A 17,733-nucleotide genomic window follows, 5' to 3' on the forward strand; every position below is an offset into this window, starting at 1 on the left:
TAGAGCAAAGCATCGACACCTATGATGTCCTCTTTTTCTTCTCCTTTTGCCTTATTTCTTGACGTTGCTCTCCCTTCTCATCCACAACAACCACTTGTGACCCCCAACAATGTCATTGTCCGCCACCATTGAAAACATAATTGAGATATTGAAATTATCATTTTGCCTATTGTTTTTGTGTCATTTGTGCATGTGATGTATCTTCCGTTAGTAAAATTGATAGCGTTAGAGTAAATTGTGTTAAATATTTCACTTTTATAATTATAGAGATTCCAATGTAAAATTTTTAAATATAATGATCGAGATACTAAAAAGGTCTAATTATAAAGGGTAATATATAATTAGTCCAACCTTATATTTATTGGAGATTAATATAATATGTTCCCATCGTTGAACTCATATTGCGAGGGGTGTTAGGGTTGACTTTTTATTTTTGATAATAAATAATTTTATCTTTACTTATAAAGATATAATATTTGTTAGAAAAGAACAAATGCAAAGCGATGGTTATCAATGTAGTTGCCGAGCGAGTCTTTCACCACTCTACATCTTCATCGATGTCTACATAGATGCAAAGTAACCCTTACTTCTCATCATCGCTTCTTCTTATCCACAATAGCCACCTGCAGCCTTTAGTGGTGTCACCATCGTCTGCCACCATCAATTGGAACGTTGAAATTATCTTTTTGCTAATTATTTTCATGCTTCCATTGGTAAAATCAGTAATGATAAGGTAAATGAACTATATATTTCACTTTTACAACTATATTGATTCAATATAAAATATTTAAGTCTAAGGACCAGGATGTCAATGAGGTATAACTAAAAGGGGGTATTATAATATTTAATTAGCCCTAGTAAAGAGAGGCATGAGAGAAAATAGACGTAAGAAAGGAGGAGGAGATAGGGAGGAAAAATAAAAAAAATTATTAAATTATTATTATGTTAGTTGATCCAATGGTCTGACAAGTGATCTGTTCGAGTTCAATAACTACGCTTCTAGTCATGCTTATCATGCGAAAAAAAATCTGCATGTAGATTCCAAATTTTGAACCATAATTTACTCTTCAAGGATTTTAAATGTAAATTTTCAAAGAGAGAGAAAAAAATTGAAGGGTTTTACCTCATAGATGATTTGATAAGTTGGATTTATGTTATTCTTCTAAATTTGATGGTAACAATTTTTTTTCCATGTTTTTGTCGATAACTGTTAAATCTCTGTATGATAATCTTTTGATTATTAGTTGAAAGTTGGAACACTTAACGATATTAATATCCATTAAAAGCTCATCACAATTATAAGAAAATTAGAGATATTTTAAATGTTTAATATATATTTTAACTAAAACAAGCAAATGTTAACTACAACTAGCTGTAGTAATATTTAAAGGGATATACCAAAATTTGTTTCCATGAATACACTATTTCCAGACTTAAAAAGAAAAAATACATAGAAAAAAAAATCAAACAAACAAAACACCAGTTTTACAGAGCCCTTTGTTTTCATCATCCTTTCCATAAGATATTGATACAACATTGTTTTATAACAATGAATTTGAACAAATAGTAGCAGCAACATCGCCGTCCTTCACTACAGTATTATTAATAAAATTTGAACTAAGAATCATGAAGACATTGAAGAAAAATATTTTCTGAATTCCAAAAAGCCGAGCTCCTTGAAAGAATGGTAGAGTTAAGTGCTGCATCACCAGTCTAGGCTAATTTTCTTTGACAGGAAAAGATTGTCAATGTATTGTATGATCGGATTGCACGCGTTGATGAATCTTTGCATTTCCTTATGTACAGACTGATCTGCAGAAAATAGTAGAAATCCTCTAACCTCAGTAGCTTGTACAAATCATAACTTGAATAACGACATATATCGATAAACACAGCATATCGAGCTTGAAGAAAATCCAAATTCCAATGTGAAGTCGGCTCAGGTCATCAGCACAATCGTTACCTGGTGTTAGACTGCCTTAAGAAGACCTCCGGATATGGTAGTAGATGAATTGATTAATGTTAGTGGTACGAGAAGAGATAGAGGAAGATCTAAGAAGACTTTATGAAAAATATAAATAAAGACTTAAATACTCTGAACCTAATTAAACATAAGAAATTTTACATATCTCAATGACAACAAAAGATCCATATAGCTGATCCCAAATAAGTGGAACTTCGATTTTGTTGTTGTTATTGTTGTTGTTTAAGAAGCCTATGGAAGCATATAGAGAAACTTTAGTTGTTTTGATGGCAGGATCTACACAAACTCAGATCAAGGCCTTGGATCCCTGATGCCTGGATAGCTTTAAGCTACTATTGATGAAACCACATGTATCATATATGAAGAATACAGTAATTAGACATTACAGCCTCAGAAGCACATGGCTTCATGCTTCTGTGCCTCTTGTCAGACCAGTGAGATGTCCTATAGGAAGAGCAAGTAGCAGCAGCAGCAAAGCATTTCAGAAGAGACTTCCCTTAACAGCCCTTAAGAGACAAATAACTAAGTTCAATTTTTATCATCACAAAACTTCTACATCTTTTGGTGTTGATATGATGCAGATCGTAAACAGTGATATATAATACCATTGATTATTATATAATACAGTGATATATAATACAAATAGAAGGTTTTACCCTTCCTGTCAAGCCAAACCAATCCCCACTAAGGTTGACTTGAGCCCCACACTAGTACTTGTGGCCTCCAGACAACAAAGTTACAATGACCAAGAACAAGAAATTTACATAGTAGACACAATAAATGAGGGAGCATATTACACACAAGAAAAAGAAATCAGGTACATTTACTAATAGCCTAAATAGTTAGAGGATTAAGTCTTGTCTCATAGTTAATTTTTTCTTTATCTGGAATATAAAATTAAGGCAATTATACACAATACAAACCCATGGAAAAAAAATATTGATTCCATTTTCAGAAAGAACTGTTAAGCAGCACAAAAAAGCACCCTATATTCATGAACGTAAATATTTCCTAACAAGAACTCATTTTGTAATAGATAGATACATATGAGTGGAAGGACACTAACCAGTTTCGTTTAATCTCACTATTAGCTGTTCCCTAGTTGGTAGAGCATACATCCCAGCACCGACTGCCTTTCTGATTGCCCAGGTATGAAACGGTGCACATACTTGACCATAAGCATTTGAAGCAGCTTCTTTTAATGAGCACCCACTGAAATACAAGTATAATTTACAGATGTGAGTTAACCTAAATAATAAGAAGACAAAATGTAACTCACTCATTTTATAAATGCAAAGGAATTTTAATGATATTTGTGCAATGTACATCTCTAGCATGCCATGCATATTGCTGAATTATAGTAAGTATGAGCCAATTTTCCGTGCTAAAACTGGACAGAAATGATGAACTCAAGAAGTGCTAAATTTATTTTAATTCATGGAATAAAAGTTTACTTGAAGCAGATATATGCTTTATTTGGCTATCTCTGAACTTCGAAAAAGAAGCCATTAAGAAGTAATCTTCGCAAGCGGAACTGCAAAAATAGTCTCTGTAATTATCCGGTTATAAGTTGTATGAAACTACACATATCAAAATATTGGCATTTTAAAGTTGGAGATTGAATTGGGTATTTCATTCTACTAATGAGAATAGAAGAAACCTACGCTTCAAACTAGATTGTTCTCTGCTAATTTAAGCCAGAATCAATTTATCAAAATGGTAGGCCCAATCTACAACATCTATGTGAATGTTATAAAATAAAATAAAACAGAAATAGAACTCTTTGCCTCATCCGCTGAACATCAATTCTGATCAGTACTATGATCGTGACATCACCTTGTATAATTTTAATTACAATAACAAAATCCCTCCTTGATTTGGCAAAATTATCCTCCTCGTACGAATTTCAAAAGAAAGAAAGAGAAAAAGGAAAGAAAGAAATATAATTGCTCCCTTCTTGGTTTTGGCCAAATGCTCCTCCACTGAGATATTTCAGAAGAAAGAAAAGAGAAAAGAAAACAAGCATTATAACGGCTAGTATGAGTAGAAATTTGAATCAGTCGCAACTTGCTTATAAAGTGTCAATTAAAGCTCCAGAAGATATTGTAATTGTTGTCCTGGAGACATGCATCATTATCAAGCAGTGAAATACTTTAAAATTGTTATTCTTTTTCAATTTTCACCATGAACTATATTATGTATTTTAAAGTTATAAAGAGGTCTTTTACTTCCTTTGTTGTCTGAAACACATCTGGTATTCAAACAAGAGAAGGCACTTTAGAGACACAATAAATGGTTGCGCACATATCTGCAATGAAAGCTATACTGACACAAGTCCTAATTAAATTTTGCTTGTATGCCTGAGACAATCCAGCATTATAAATTTTAGCAATTGGTAATACATCCAATAATCAGAATAGCTTGAGAAACTAAACATCAAAGATATTATTTGAAGTGGGGGGTAACATACCCTGATGATGGAAATTGCTCAAACAAGGTTTTGACGAGGTCAAGACCTAGCCTGACTCTGCGTAGGTTGCGTGAATGGCTACCTTGCTTTCGAACTGTATCATTTTCAAGATCATGATCAATGATTTTGTTTAAAGTATCATGAGTCTTTGATGCTTCAATCAGATCATTCACCTGAACATTTACATCACAATCAAAGAGTCAGTGCAGAAAACTGAATGGTCAAATCCTTTGATCCTGTTAGAGAATGATAATAAATAATACCAAAATAAGCTTTCAAACTTTTTTAGCTCAAACATAAAGTAAAAAAAAACAAAAAATGGAGTGCAGAAGAAAAGAAATTCCACTTGATCATTAGGTAATTCTTAAAAAAAACTCAAACAAGACTGTTGTTATGATTTCGAAAAACCAACTCACGATCATACTGAATTATATAAAGATGGAAATTACCCAACTTCCTAGTGTATGTAGCTTTTGGGACTAATGCTGTTTTGGCACTGAGATTACCCTATCGTATCTCCAAAACTCCTTTGGAGAAGAATAGTTTTAAGCCCTGCTCATTATATAGATAAGATGATCAATTCATGCGCTATACGATACCTACTAAACTATATCCAAAATCCTTTCAAAACCTTTGGATGTCAGCTCCATACCTCATGGATTCTTCCTGGTCATGTTCAACAATGAAGATGTCCCTATGGATGGTCTGAGGGAATCATGAGATAGATATAAAATCGAATAACTGTAAACTGGATTGATGTTTTCCAAGAGTAATATTGGTGTGGTATAATAGTATTGCATGCTCTCTTGATATGTCCATGATCTTTAGGGCCTACATCAGGAACAGTTCTATTTTGAACTTTTGCCCACTTATTAATAGTGGGTATGTGATAGGCATGTGATGCAATAGCTATTCGGAATTTATGCATTCCTTCCCATAATTATGTGATCCTTGGGTGTGACCACAGTAATTGCAAGAAAAGCAGGTTAGAATGGTTAGAGATTAAAAGAGATGGATTATTATAATTGACATTCAGTCACATCCAACTTGCAAGAGTTGTAACTTATTTCTTTTGCACCTTAAAATATGAATATTCTCTTTCCTAAAGATTAACAAGTCAAACCATGCAGAATTATTACAGGTAGCATATAATGTGTGATATCTATGATATGGAGTTCTTTTCCGAAGGACTGAAATGCAAAGTTCATGTAGATATAGATACATAGTTTTAAGAACAAATAATACCATTTAAGCTACTATATACTATATTCATATACAAAACTAGACATTTCATTGGCAAACAATCCACACATGCCCATGCAGTGGCACTGGATGGCAAAGATTATAGTGTTGGTACATGCTCTTGCCATCGTATCTTGACAAAGCATCTTATACTCTAACCTTAATTCTTGGGCATTATTAGGTGACAAATTTTTATATTGGAGTACAAAGTCAAAAACATTTATCTGGATTCAATTAGTTAAGCTGGCTTTGGACTCTTGTCCACAACAACTGCATTTAGAAAAGTATCCTGCTTCCTTTGTTTCGTGACTTACGCTAAGAGAAACTTTAAATTTCCACTAGTTTAGTTATATTTATAATTTGTTAATAAATTCTTTTTTTTACCATCTTTTTCTGTAACCTATTAGATTATACGGCCCTATCTAATTAGGTAATATATATATTATAGATTTGATTGAATTCTGATTACAATTATTGACCAATAAAAAGGAAGCCCAATTATTGTATGAGTCTTTATAAGATGACTTTGATACCTTGATGGGAGGGACTCTCCTAATTACTTATCTTAGACCCTCTACTCTCTCCTATAAATAGACAAGATGTTTTAGGGACTCAATGCATGATGTGTGATGTTATGTTACATTATTTGAGAGATTACAGATATTCTCTCATTTCTCCTTAGTCCCTAATCTATCCTCATAACGATTCCGTGAAGGATAGAAAGAGAGGAGAATGTAAGTCTAGTTCTCCTAGTAGATCGATATCTCTATAGTTTTTGGACTAAGGATAGTGCACTTGCAGATCAGATAAAAGTTTTTATGAATAGCATCAAAGCTACGCAATCATAATATTTAATCTATGATTATTTAATTTCAATTTCTAGCATTAAATTTTTTTACATAATAGCATAATTATAGTTCTTATGCTAATAATTGGTATTAGAGTCATGCTTTAAAATCAAATACCTTCAATCATAAAAGTATGTCAGATCTATTTTATATTTTGATATGTTTGTCAGCACCTTTACTTGCGAAAAGGTGTTATCAGATTTTGATTATACGATACTAAATGATTTGTCTGTGTTATCAATCTATTTTCCTATACCTTTTATCCCGTCACCTGCTTACGGGTTATATAAGGTTCCTCGTGTTTGATCGACGGATTACCATCAACAGCTTGCTGTCGATAACAGCATTATTGAGGGTAGCAGTCTCTGGTGATCGTCGACCCAATCGCAGGCAGTGATTGTGTACAAGTGTTGTTGTATGCAGCGGAAGCATGTGGAGTGCGACATGTGACAATCGATAGTGTCACATGCATACCAGCTACTACTTGTGTGTAGTAGCCTTGCCTTAGTCATAGGCATTTGCGCACACAATAGTGCTGCTTCTTGTGGCGGTTGCAACATTGTCTTTGACTGGTGGCTATAGCAATGTAGTTGAGTTATTTCTCGTACAATTTATTCAATTTTATTTATTCTTAGTCTGACTCATTTAAAATTCATTATAATAAAATTAAAGATAAGAGAAACTTAAATGAGCTGACTAGTATATGTCTTTAGAAAGAATTAAGATTAAAGTAGAAAAAATTTATAATATCTTGGGTACTACTAAATAAGTGAGTAACAATAAAAAAAAAAGTATAAATCATTTAAGTTTATAAATATAATATAAACTTATAAAAGAAAAATCTTCATAATAAATTGCTCCTTCTGTGACAAGAAAGGTCATATGAAGGACTATATGGTTTGGTTCAAAATGGAAAGGTACAAGTTTGACCTATGCTTAGAGATGATTCATTTAATAGATTTTGACGATGCATGCTATGTTCCCATAATTTTATAAATTTCGTTTTTTATCTAGAATTATCAAAATATTATTTCTCTCTTGGTGATTGTAAACTCAGTATATTTATGATTCAATGAAAATTAACTTTTAAATTCTATATGATGGGTTATACATAATTAATATAATCTTGAGTTTGTAACAATCCTATAATCAAATATTAGAATAAAATATAGTTTTTTGAACTCCTTAAAATTATATATGCTTACATCTGCAGATCATTCCATATTTCCTATTTTATTAGAGACTCAAATATTTTATCACCTCTATAGATAACTTGTCGAGATATGACTATGTATATCTAATTCATGCAAAGTTTTAAGCTATTGACACCTTTAGTTGTACATAAATAAAGTCAAGAGATAATTAGATAGAAAGATTAAAATTATCAAATTTGAGATGAATAATAAATTTTATGGTAGATATGATGAGTCAAATCATAATTCTGATTTGTTAAAGTTTTTTTTTAAATAAGATATTCCGTATGTTTTACCAAATGTGCCACAGTAAAATAAGATTACTGGAAAACGAAATCATACTTGTATAGATATGATTAGAAGTATAATAAATGATTCTTATGTATTTGAACTAATATGAGGAGAAGTTCTAAAGATAAATATATATATCTTGAATATGATTCCTAGTAAGTCAATTTCACCAACTCTTTTAAGTTATAGACTAGTATGAAACTTAACTTAAACATTTACATATTTAAAATTGTCATGCAAAGATAAAGATCTTTAAATCATATGAAAAAAAATTAGATTCACGAACTATTTTTTGATATTTTATTATTTATCTAAAAAAATTCAAGGGATATAGATTTTATTATCTCAATAATAGTACAAGGATATTTGAATATGGTAATATAGGTTTCTTAGAAAAATAACCAATTAACGAGAATAAAAATCTCAAAATTTAATCTTAAGAGATACGGGTTGACAAAGACGAATAACAAAATACCATTAATTTACTCCGTTATAATATTGATATCGTTATTAATGAAATTGTAGAATAATCACAATTGATAATTTTTAAAATATCTCAAAGAAAAATTTCTCCGGGAAAAGTTCCATCCCAAGTAAAAAAGTTTTTTGTTATTATTTTTTATCATCTAATAGTGCAACCAACTGCTGACAACTATCTAAATTAGAAAATCTTGGTTTCAAATGGGACCATGCCAAATAACTCAATCAGCATGTCACAACCAGCTTGAACCGGTCAACACCGAAAGGTATGTATAAGTCTTTGACCAGTTTGTCAAACTATGGTTTTCATTATATCTAAACAACACAGTAAACTCTATTTCTTGAATTGGACAAACTTATCTTTTTCATCCTTACAGCCGACATTAAATATTTGGTATCAACTGACGCTTGATTGTAAAATTTCCTGCAATATCAAATTAGAAATCAAGCATCAAAAGATTGTTTTTTGTCTCATCTTTCTGTATCCGATGCAGGACAGCAACAAAACAAATTCCTATGTTGTAATCCGTGTCGACATTTTTTATGAATCATAGCGTCGGATGCTACCGGAAACAAACTTCTGATTCGAGCAAAGAACAAAAAATATAGCTCCATAAACGGATGTCGGTGCTATTACCAGTTGCTAAAACATAAGAACGGGAGAAATTAACGGCTGAAAAAGGAGCGGATCGAGCACCAACCTTGGCGACATACTCCATCTCGGCAAATTTGAACGCGAGACCAAGGGAATCGAAGAGGATGGAGACGAGGGAGCAGGCGTCGGAGAAGGGAGCAAGGCGGAGGTCCCCGGAGCCGGCCTCGAGCAGTCTCGCGAGCTCCTCGAAGGCCTGCGCCACCGCGGCGAGGGGCGTCGCGGATCCGGCCACCTTGGGCGAATCGTCCGAGGGCGATTCCCTCCCCATGATCAGCCGAGAAACACCATCAGCTGCCAAAACGCGTCCGTAGAAAAAGGGAGGAGGCGAGGGGGTTCGGAGTGAATCAAACTCTCCCAACTTCTTCTTCTTCTTCCTCTTTGCTTTTGGGGGGTGGGTGGGGGAAGGAGGAGGGCTGGGGTAAGTCGTCGAACACCTTTCTTTTTCTAATAAGAGGGACGGAGAAGAGAAAGCCGCGGCCGTTCCTACGAAGTCGTCACAAAAGCCGTTGCTTGACTGAAACCGTCCCTATTTTTTCCCTTCTCTTTTCCTCCTCTCACCGTACCTATTAATTTTTTGTCCCACTTATTACCTCCTCAATATGATTCCCCTTTCTTTCTTTTTCTTTTTTTTTTGTGATTTTTTTTATCTATTTTACTGCTATATATATATATATATATATATATATACCACAAAAAATCATGTCTTAGTAATGATGTTTGTAGACTTGTTAATTAAGGAAGTATTTTGGTATGTTAATTGCCCCAAAAAAGACTATCCATCTCATCTTTCAATTGTGATGTTTAATCCAAACTCAATGACCGGAAGACTTCTTTCCTATCAGTTACTTTTGATAAGGGACCACTTGGTCAGTCTTGGTGCACCTTGGGGGTACGAGAAATTGTTCGCTTTGGACGGTGGGGATCCAATGGGGATCGAGCGTTCGCACGGTTTTGCCCTTTCAAAGCCACAGAGCTCTAAAAGGAGCCTCTCCTCCCTTTGGCCAGATGCCGGCTATAGGTCTTTATATTACTGTATGTGAGTCGGTCGTACGCGGATTGACATGGTGGACGTGTCAAACAGTGCCTTGGTACAGATTTTGACTTGGCGTGTCTTGGGGGCGGCATGTCTCGGGATTCCCAAGACGTGACGTGCCGAGCAACGTCTTAGTACGGTCTTTGACCTGGCGTGTGACATCGATTGTGACGTGTCTTGGATCCAAAATATACCGTATTAACTTTAATTAACTTTATTCTGTTGTCTTTTCCCTGTCTATTATAATCTGTCGGTCACTTTGGATGCCGATTCTTAATAGAATTGAAAAGATCGTTAGAAAATTCCTTTGGTAAAAGAGCTCCAATCTTGTCCTTCAAAGAGCAACCGAGGGAAGGAGACCGGCCTGAGGTTTCTCATTTGGGCGATTGTGTCCTTGCAGGTGGTATTTTTTTCAAAGGGCAAAAAGAGCCTTTACAATGAGCTACTGTCAAAAGATGGTCTTTTATGCCATGCAAGAAGAATTACAAAAAATATTGGTAGAGCTTGATGCAAAGGTTGTGGCTCAAATTTTGAGAAATTAATCGGACCAAGTATCACTAATCTTGTGAAGGATATATTTCATTTGATTTATCATTTTTATGATGTAATTATCTATTTATATTTTGAATATCGTATAAAGATTTTGAATATCGTATCATACCGATATATCGATCGACTATCGATTCAATAATACAATGCCACCAATATTGAACAATACAATATGATATTACAAATCATTATATATATATATATATATATATATATATATATATATATATATATATATATATATATATATATATATATATATATATATATACTTTATTACAATTTATAAAAGAAATTTAGATATTTAATTTGAAATACTGATCACACTTAGCTCCAGGTAAGGATTAGCCAAGGATGGTTTTCTGACATTTTTTTTTTGTTGATCACTATGAAATCCAAAAAAAAGGAGAGAAAATAGGGATTTTGGATTAATAATTTATAAAATTATAATAGAATAATAAGGAGTTCCTAAATGTAAAGATTTTATACATCTCACACAAGCATAAGCCGACAGGAAGACCAATAATTACATGTATCCCCAATGAAAAATACGATACGAGAGACTCACCCTTTACTCAACCCAAAGAGACAAAAGGGAGAAGGGAGAAAGTTCATTGAAACAATAAGAGAATTTACACCTTTGAACATTTCTGTAGGTGGAAGAATGATCCAAATATCACGGATGCATCTTTTACATCTTTTAATATGGAAATTGCAACCATTGCACGCATGCATCAAAAGACCAAAGTACAATAAAGAAGAAAATATCACGGATGGAATAATGATCCAAATAGAATTTGATCACCAGATAGCCTCGGACACGCAGGAATTATGCATGCTACCTTCTGGTTACCAGTATCTTCCCAGCTACTAAAACCAAGTTGTCCATGATTAACCATACAGAATCATTTTTATCTCCCATTAGAACAACAAGCTAATAGATAACTATGATAGTAAAATACTGAAGGCAATCCAATCCCTAGAAAGTATCAGTTGGCTTTATGTTGTCCGCAACACAAAAGAAGAGAGGACAACCAAGAAGCACAAGATTCTCGCAACTACTTAAAACGGGTACATCCTGTATCACCCATGAGGAAGTGTCGATTTCCAGATCACTGGCCCTCTCCTGATTCCTTCTTTGGAGCTTCTTTGATCTCATCAGCTCCATCCTCCTGGCAGGTAAAACCTAGTTAGATGGTACGCATAATAGAATGTCAGACAGAGATCAGCACCACCAAGGAGTGTAAACTGACCGTGATATCAGAGGTCCATAGTGTCAAGTTGTCTCGGAGAAGCTGCATGATCAACGTACTGTCCTTGTATGATTCTTCGCCCAAGGTGTCCAGTTCGGAGATAGCCTCATCAAAAGCCTGCAATTGCCATCAAAGTAGAAGTTTTAGGAAAAATGAAACCAGAAAATGCTTTGGCCGAGACAACCAGGACTTCTGCTGAACTGGTAAGACAGGAAACCATTGGATCAATGAATGTTTTAGAAACTGTTATCAAACATGTATCAGTTAAACCTAGAACTTAGTAACTCAATGGAAATGGTGATCAACAATCAACACTAGCTTTATGAACTACTGAAATGCATGGATCAAACAAGATGAGAACAGGAATATAAGTTATTAGGTAAGGCAAGCAGAGGTAATTCAACTTGATTCAACTGAAAGCACAAGAAATTGAGATGAGAGGACCTTATGAGTTAATCACCATAATCTTAAAGTAACTTTTTCCAACAGGCCACCCATCGGTCAGTGATCTCATTGACAATGAGTGTTTGGTCTTTTGTCCATTAACCATGGCAAACAACAAAGACATTACGATCATTTCCACAATTTTTTCATTAGTTAGCAATCAAAACATATGTGGCTTGCATCTTGCTGTTCAAACATTCTGTGCTTGACATCAACATATGCAGAAAGGTAGACTGTGGACATAGCCTTACATGTAATTTACTCCACATCTGGTGCCTCCACAGCATAGGTCGACACAACTCATTTCAAATTTGATATTATGATGCATAATTACATATCAGCATTTTGATGAGATTCACATTGAGCAAACTTTATGTGATTTAATTACCAGTGAGTAATCCTTTTTTTTCCCTCAGGAATAAGCCATCCAGGTTAACATTTGGATGAAGGATTGTGTGTGTCAGTTCTTGCATCAGAAGCCTATCCTACTAGAAACAAGGCCCATAAAAGTAACATTTTTAGTCTAACGCATAACAGCAGCAACAATGAAAGAAATTAATAAGTAGAAGAATGGCAATGAAATAGCTAACAAAGGGCACTAGGGACTCAACCTTTTGCAACAACCAAATATCTCACTTCTTACAAATCATACCTTTGAAATAACATCAACCAACCCCCAGCTTCATACATGGTACCAATTGAACCTTTACAAGGAAAAAATCAACCACCATTCACCTACTCACCTAAGTGGAAACAGAATCATTTCCCAACACAAGCACCAAACTTTGACAAAACATTCTGTAATACACCTAAAATAACTTTCCTAATGTGTGCTATCGACTGGATAACATTAAAAGCCACATCAATATAAAAAAGTGACAAAAGTGTGCCCAGTGCACAAGGCTCCCATTAATTCACGCCGGTCTAGGGAGTATTAGTGTACACAGCTTTACGCCAACAAGCAGATAGTGTATTTAACGTGATTTGAATTATGGTCATGAAGCAATCTTTACCATAATATCACCACATTAATATGACCTAAATTTACAACCAACCAATGGAATCTCTAACAGCGTGAATGTATATGGAACCTGAATTACATTATTAATTGAAGTGTTCACCCGCATTTGCAACCAAACTACATAAACACAATGATAACATGGTTCAAAATCAATTATATATGTAATATTGTGAAGTCATGTAATATGCTCCGCTTCTAGACCTAGACAATATAACATATTTGATGATATGTTGATTTTACATGAATTTCCCTTACAAAAACACAATTTCTTTACTAACAATAATAAGAGCTGAAAAAATAAAAGAAATTTATTCAAATCTTTAGTCATATGAAAAAGCAATTAGTGAATCATCACATCCAGGTCGTATGACTAAAACAACTGGCGATGCATGGCTAAAACATCTAAGCAGAAAAAAAAATTAAATAACTTGCGTTATAGGCTCCTTTACAATAACTATCAAGATGATGTGCCAAAAGTACCAAATTAATTGTCCAAATAAGAAATTATGGTCCATTTTCACACCAATGCAATTATGATGCAGTTTTAAACACCCAATAATATTATTCTGAGGTATTAACATGACAAAGTTCTATAATGGCTGTAATTCAAATTATATATCAAAAACCATAACATATACTAAAGAATAAAATGTTAGCATATGTGAAATTCAAGAACTGAAATAATATAGACTATAGAGTTCTTAAACCAAAGCTTTTCATAATTCTAATTGTTGATTAAAGGAGAAAGAAAGGCAAGAATGATTTGTCACGTAGCACAACCTAGGTATCAAATTGAATACAAGAACTAGAAGATGCAGCAACCTAATTATATGCATCTATGAGTCTGCATGTGCATTTACAGGTACATTTAAGAATGTTCACGATTACCTATATAAAAATGTGACTCATTTAAGAATGTAAATACTTAAATGTACATTTACAAGTACATTCAAGTATTTGCATGAACACCATTGGATGAGCGCCTATAGTATATTATTGTAACATTTAAGTAGCATAAAGACTAACATGGATAAGGAAGCAGAGTGACTGAAATATATGTTTGGTCAATAAAATAAAGAACAACTAAGTTAAAAGACAAGTTGGTGAGCTTCATGGAGCCATTATCTTTGTATATATCATGTCTGAAAGAAGCAGTGACATGGAGCAATACTGGAGCATAAATGAGCACAGGATGGGAGGTGGAAGGATGCCAATGCAGAATATCAAAGGTACAAGGAAAATAGAGTAAGTCTTCTAGTTGACTACAAAGCAGAAATCCATATTAAATCACACCTTAGAAAGTTACATCAAACCTTTGTTATAAGCATAATCCAACTCCAATGGATCTCTCATTAAAGAAGCATCACAGAATAAGGCTTCCTTTGTAGAAAAAGTGTATTCCCATAAAATCCTATGAAAAGAGTTATCTAGATCAAACATAGCTCATAAGCATCATTTGGCTCCAAGAATATGCTAGAATTATCTCCAAGAAAAAAAGAGGACAATAAGATAAGAATTTTCCATAAAAGTTAAAACCAAGACTCTAACTAGTCAAACAGAGTCTAACTAGTCCAACACAAAAAATCAGCTAGATTTGAACTTCAAACTAAACCAATTTATCATCATTTTAGTTATGCTTCAGGTTATGTCACTGAAGATTATTGAATCCCCAACTTTAATTTTAAAAATATCGATGTTCATTCCATGCACCTCATATGATTTATTATTTTCCAATTTGGAAAAGTTATGTTTTTCCAGCATAACATATAAACGCAAAAGTAAAACATCACATCAACTCAGGTACATAACGAATGATTGTGGAATGTCAATTGAGCATCACAATATACTGTAAAAGAAGAGGGATCTGTGAGATAAACCTGTTTTGCAAGGCTGCAAGCACGGTCTGGTGAGTTAAGAATCTCATAATAGAACACAGAGAAGTTGAGTGCCAGCCCCAGCCTTATAGGATGAGTAGGAGCCAGATCAGCTAAAGCAATATCCTGTTATAAGTTCTGCCAAATGTCACTATTTGGAAGCAAAATTTACAAGAATGACTTGAAAAAGAAATAGTAAATATGTTTTCCCAGAAGAAAAAATATGCAATCATCAGTATTGCAACAACATATATGTTTGGTATCTATGGGAAGAAAAGAACTTTATCGAACCAAGACAATTACTGAAAAGAAGTAACTCAAAGAAGTGCCTAAAATTTAAAAGAAACCAAACAATAAATAATGATTGAAAACCAAGACTACATAAGAAAAACAGATCCCTTATAGTTCATCCATAATTGAGTCTTGAACTAATATTATTGCATAATATTAAAGAACTGATGCCATCATTGTGGTCCACAGTTCACTGGTTCTTTCCCTAATCTACCTTGCATAAGTTAGCACGCATGCTTCTGTTTTAGCTAAAAAAATTGTCTATGAAAGATACTATATTTCCTTAGCATCATGCGGGGGTATTTCAAACGGAGATGGTAAAACTCCCTATGAGTTATGGAACAATAAAAAACCCAATGTTTCATATTTTAAAGTCTTTGGGTGTAAGTGTTTTATCTTGAATGAAAAGGATAACTTAGGAAAATTTGATGCTAAATCCGATGAAAGAATCTTTCTTGGTTATTCTTCGGTTTCTAAAGCCTTTCGTATCTTCAATAAAAGAACTTTAATTATCGAACTAAGGATCGGCATGAAATTAATATATGAATGTGGAGTACCTGTGCAGATTTGTAAGCCAAAAGAGTGCTCTCAGCTGCTTCTTTCCTCTCAGCTCCAGTCTTGAACTCTGCCAAGTACCTAAGCAGAAAAACAAAACAAGATTATCGTTACCACCAAATTAAAAAAAAAGTACGAAGTACAAATATATCTACTTTTTTTTTCTTAGAGGAATATGTTTCATCTAACCTGTGGTAGTCACCCTTCATCTTAAGGTAAAACACCTTGGACTCAGCGGTGGTGGCGGAGGGGACGAGGTGGGTGTCAAGCAGCTTCAGGATTCCATCGCAGATTTTGCTGAGCTCGGCCTCGACCTTGCTGCGGTACTCCTTGATCAAGGTGACGTGATCCTCGTTCCCGCGGCTCTCCTCCTTCTGCTCGATGGAGGAGATGATACGCCAGGACGCGCGGCGAGCTCCAATCACGTTCTTGTAGGCCACCGAGAGGAGGTTGCGCTCCTCCACCGTGAGCTCCTCCCCGTTTATCGTCTTCACGACGGTCTCCATGAACTCCACCATCTCCTCGTACCGCTCCGCCTGCTCCGCCAGCTTGGCCATGTACACATTCTCCTCGCGGGGCGACTCCACCGGTGACATTTTGATAGATCTCAACGAAGATGTCGACTCTGGCGAATTATGAACACAGATCGACATCAAAATGATATTTTTATGCCGTTTATTTAGGAAAACAAATCAGATACAAACGAATCCATCAATTGGGAGGATCTAAAAGTTCTTGCTCAACGATAAAAACAGTTCGATTCAAGGAAACGTTGCAAAGAAGCAGAGTTTGCAGAGAAACCAAAACATAGATAAGAGATGATATGCTTAGATTCATCATCAAAAGATTTCAAAATGAAACTGTTCGAATATAACACCACAGAAGAAGAAAACCGTGCAGTACAGGAATCCGTCAAGAAATATGAAGCGGAAAAACGGCCGGATCACACGAAATGACGGCGGAAGCACGGCCCTTCACAGAGGCAACCGAGGAGCTTAGGGTTCCTCTTGCTTACCTTTTTCTCTCGCTTTCTCTGTGCACACCGCTCAATCGGTAGCTAACGTTGCCTCGGGTTATTTAGGGCGACTGGGGAATGCATTGATGAGGAAACACAGGGCGGCATTGTTCTTACCTTTTTCCGACGCACCCGCTGACCAACCTCAGGAGCGCCCGCGTTTGCAACCAATCAGAAGACGGGTGAACAAAGAAGTAGAAACAATCGGTACGAATAATATCATGATCGGTGAGTGCTATCGGGTGGTCCTTCGGAGGAGGAGGATCGAACACGTGGAAGGAACACGGGGATGGCATCCGGTGGCCCGCCCATCAGCTGGACCACGCGGAACGCGGGCTGCCTGATTCGCCCGATGCTGTGATACCAAATTGACCGACAGCCCGCATCATGCGGCCACGGAAAGCGACGGCCCCGCCCGAGACGGGGAACAGGATTCCCGGATCGCTCCCTACGTCCGCGATGATGTCATGACCCATGGGCCGAGCCGCTTGCCGTGAGCCTGTATCCCTGAATCACGGCTCGAGTCACGACCGAT

The 17,733-nt window shown here is 35.2% G+C and overlaps 2 protein-coding genes across 3 annotated transcripts; both read right to left on the reverse strand.

Moving 5' to 3' along the window:
* Positions 1-1,403: 1,403 nt before the first annotated feature.
* LOC103999285 (ACD11 homolog protein) lies at positions 1,404-9,742 on the reverse strand. The gene is made up of 4 exons (XM_009421000.3): positions 9,210-9,742; positions 4,455-4,627; positions 3,051-3,196; positions 1,404-1,812 (listed from the first exon to the last, which is right to left on the reverse strand). Exons 1-4 carry the CDS (start codon positions 9,429-9,431, stop codon positions 1,706-1,708), a joined length of 648 nt encoding a protein of 215 aa, XP_009419275.1. The 5' UTR covers positions 9,432-9,742; the 3' UTR covers positions 1,404-1,705.
* Positions 9,743-11,616: 1,874 nt separating this feature from the next.
* Positions 11,617-17,336, reverse strand: LOC135649752 (14-3-3-like protein GF14-C). Of its 2 annotated transcripts, none has more exons than XM_065168503.1 (6): positions 17,199-17,336; positions 16,373-16,808; positions 16,186-16,264; positions 15,341-15,463; positions 11,999-12,115; positions 11,617-11,917 (listed from the first exon to the last, which is right to left on the reverse strand). In XM_065168503.1, exons 2-6 carry the CDS (start codon positions 16,777-16,779, stop codon positions 11,858-11,860), a joined length of 786 nt encoding a protein of 261 aa, XP_065024575.1. In that variant the 5' UTR covers positions 16,780-16,808; positions 17,199-17,336; the 3' UTR covers positions 11,617-11,857. The 2 variants fall into 2 exon arrangements, with proteins under 2 accessions (XP_065024575.1, XP_065024576.1); XM_065168504.1 differs by lacking the exon at positions 17,199-17,336 and adding an exon at positions 17,087-17,111.
* Positions 17,337-17,733: the final 397 nt, after the last annotated feature.

This window comes from Musa acuminata, chromosome BXJ3-9, assembly GCF_036884655.1.
Source record: "Musa acuminata AAA Group cultivar baxijiao chromosome BXJ3-9, Cavendish_Baxijiao_AAA, whole genome shotgun sequence".
In the NCBI taxonomy this organism is placed as follows: domain Eukaryota; kingdom Viridiplantae; phylum Streptophyta; class Magnoliopsida; order Zingiberales; family Musaceae; genus Musa; species Musa acuminata.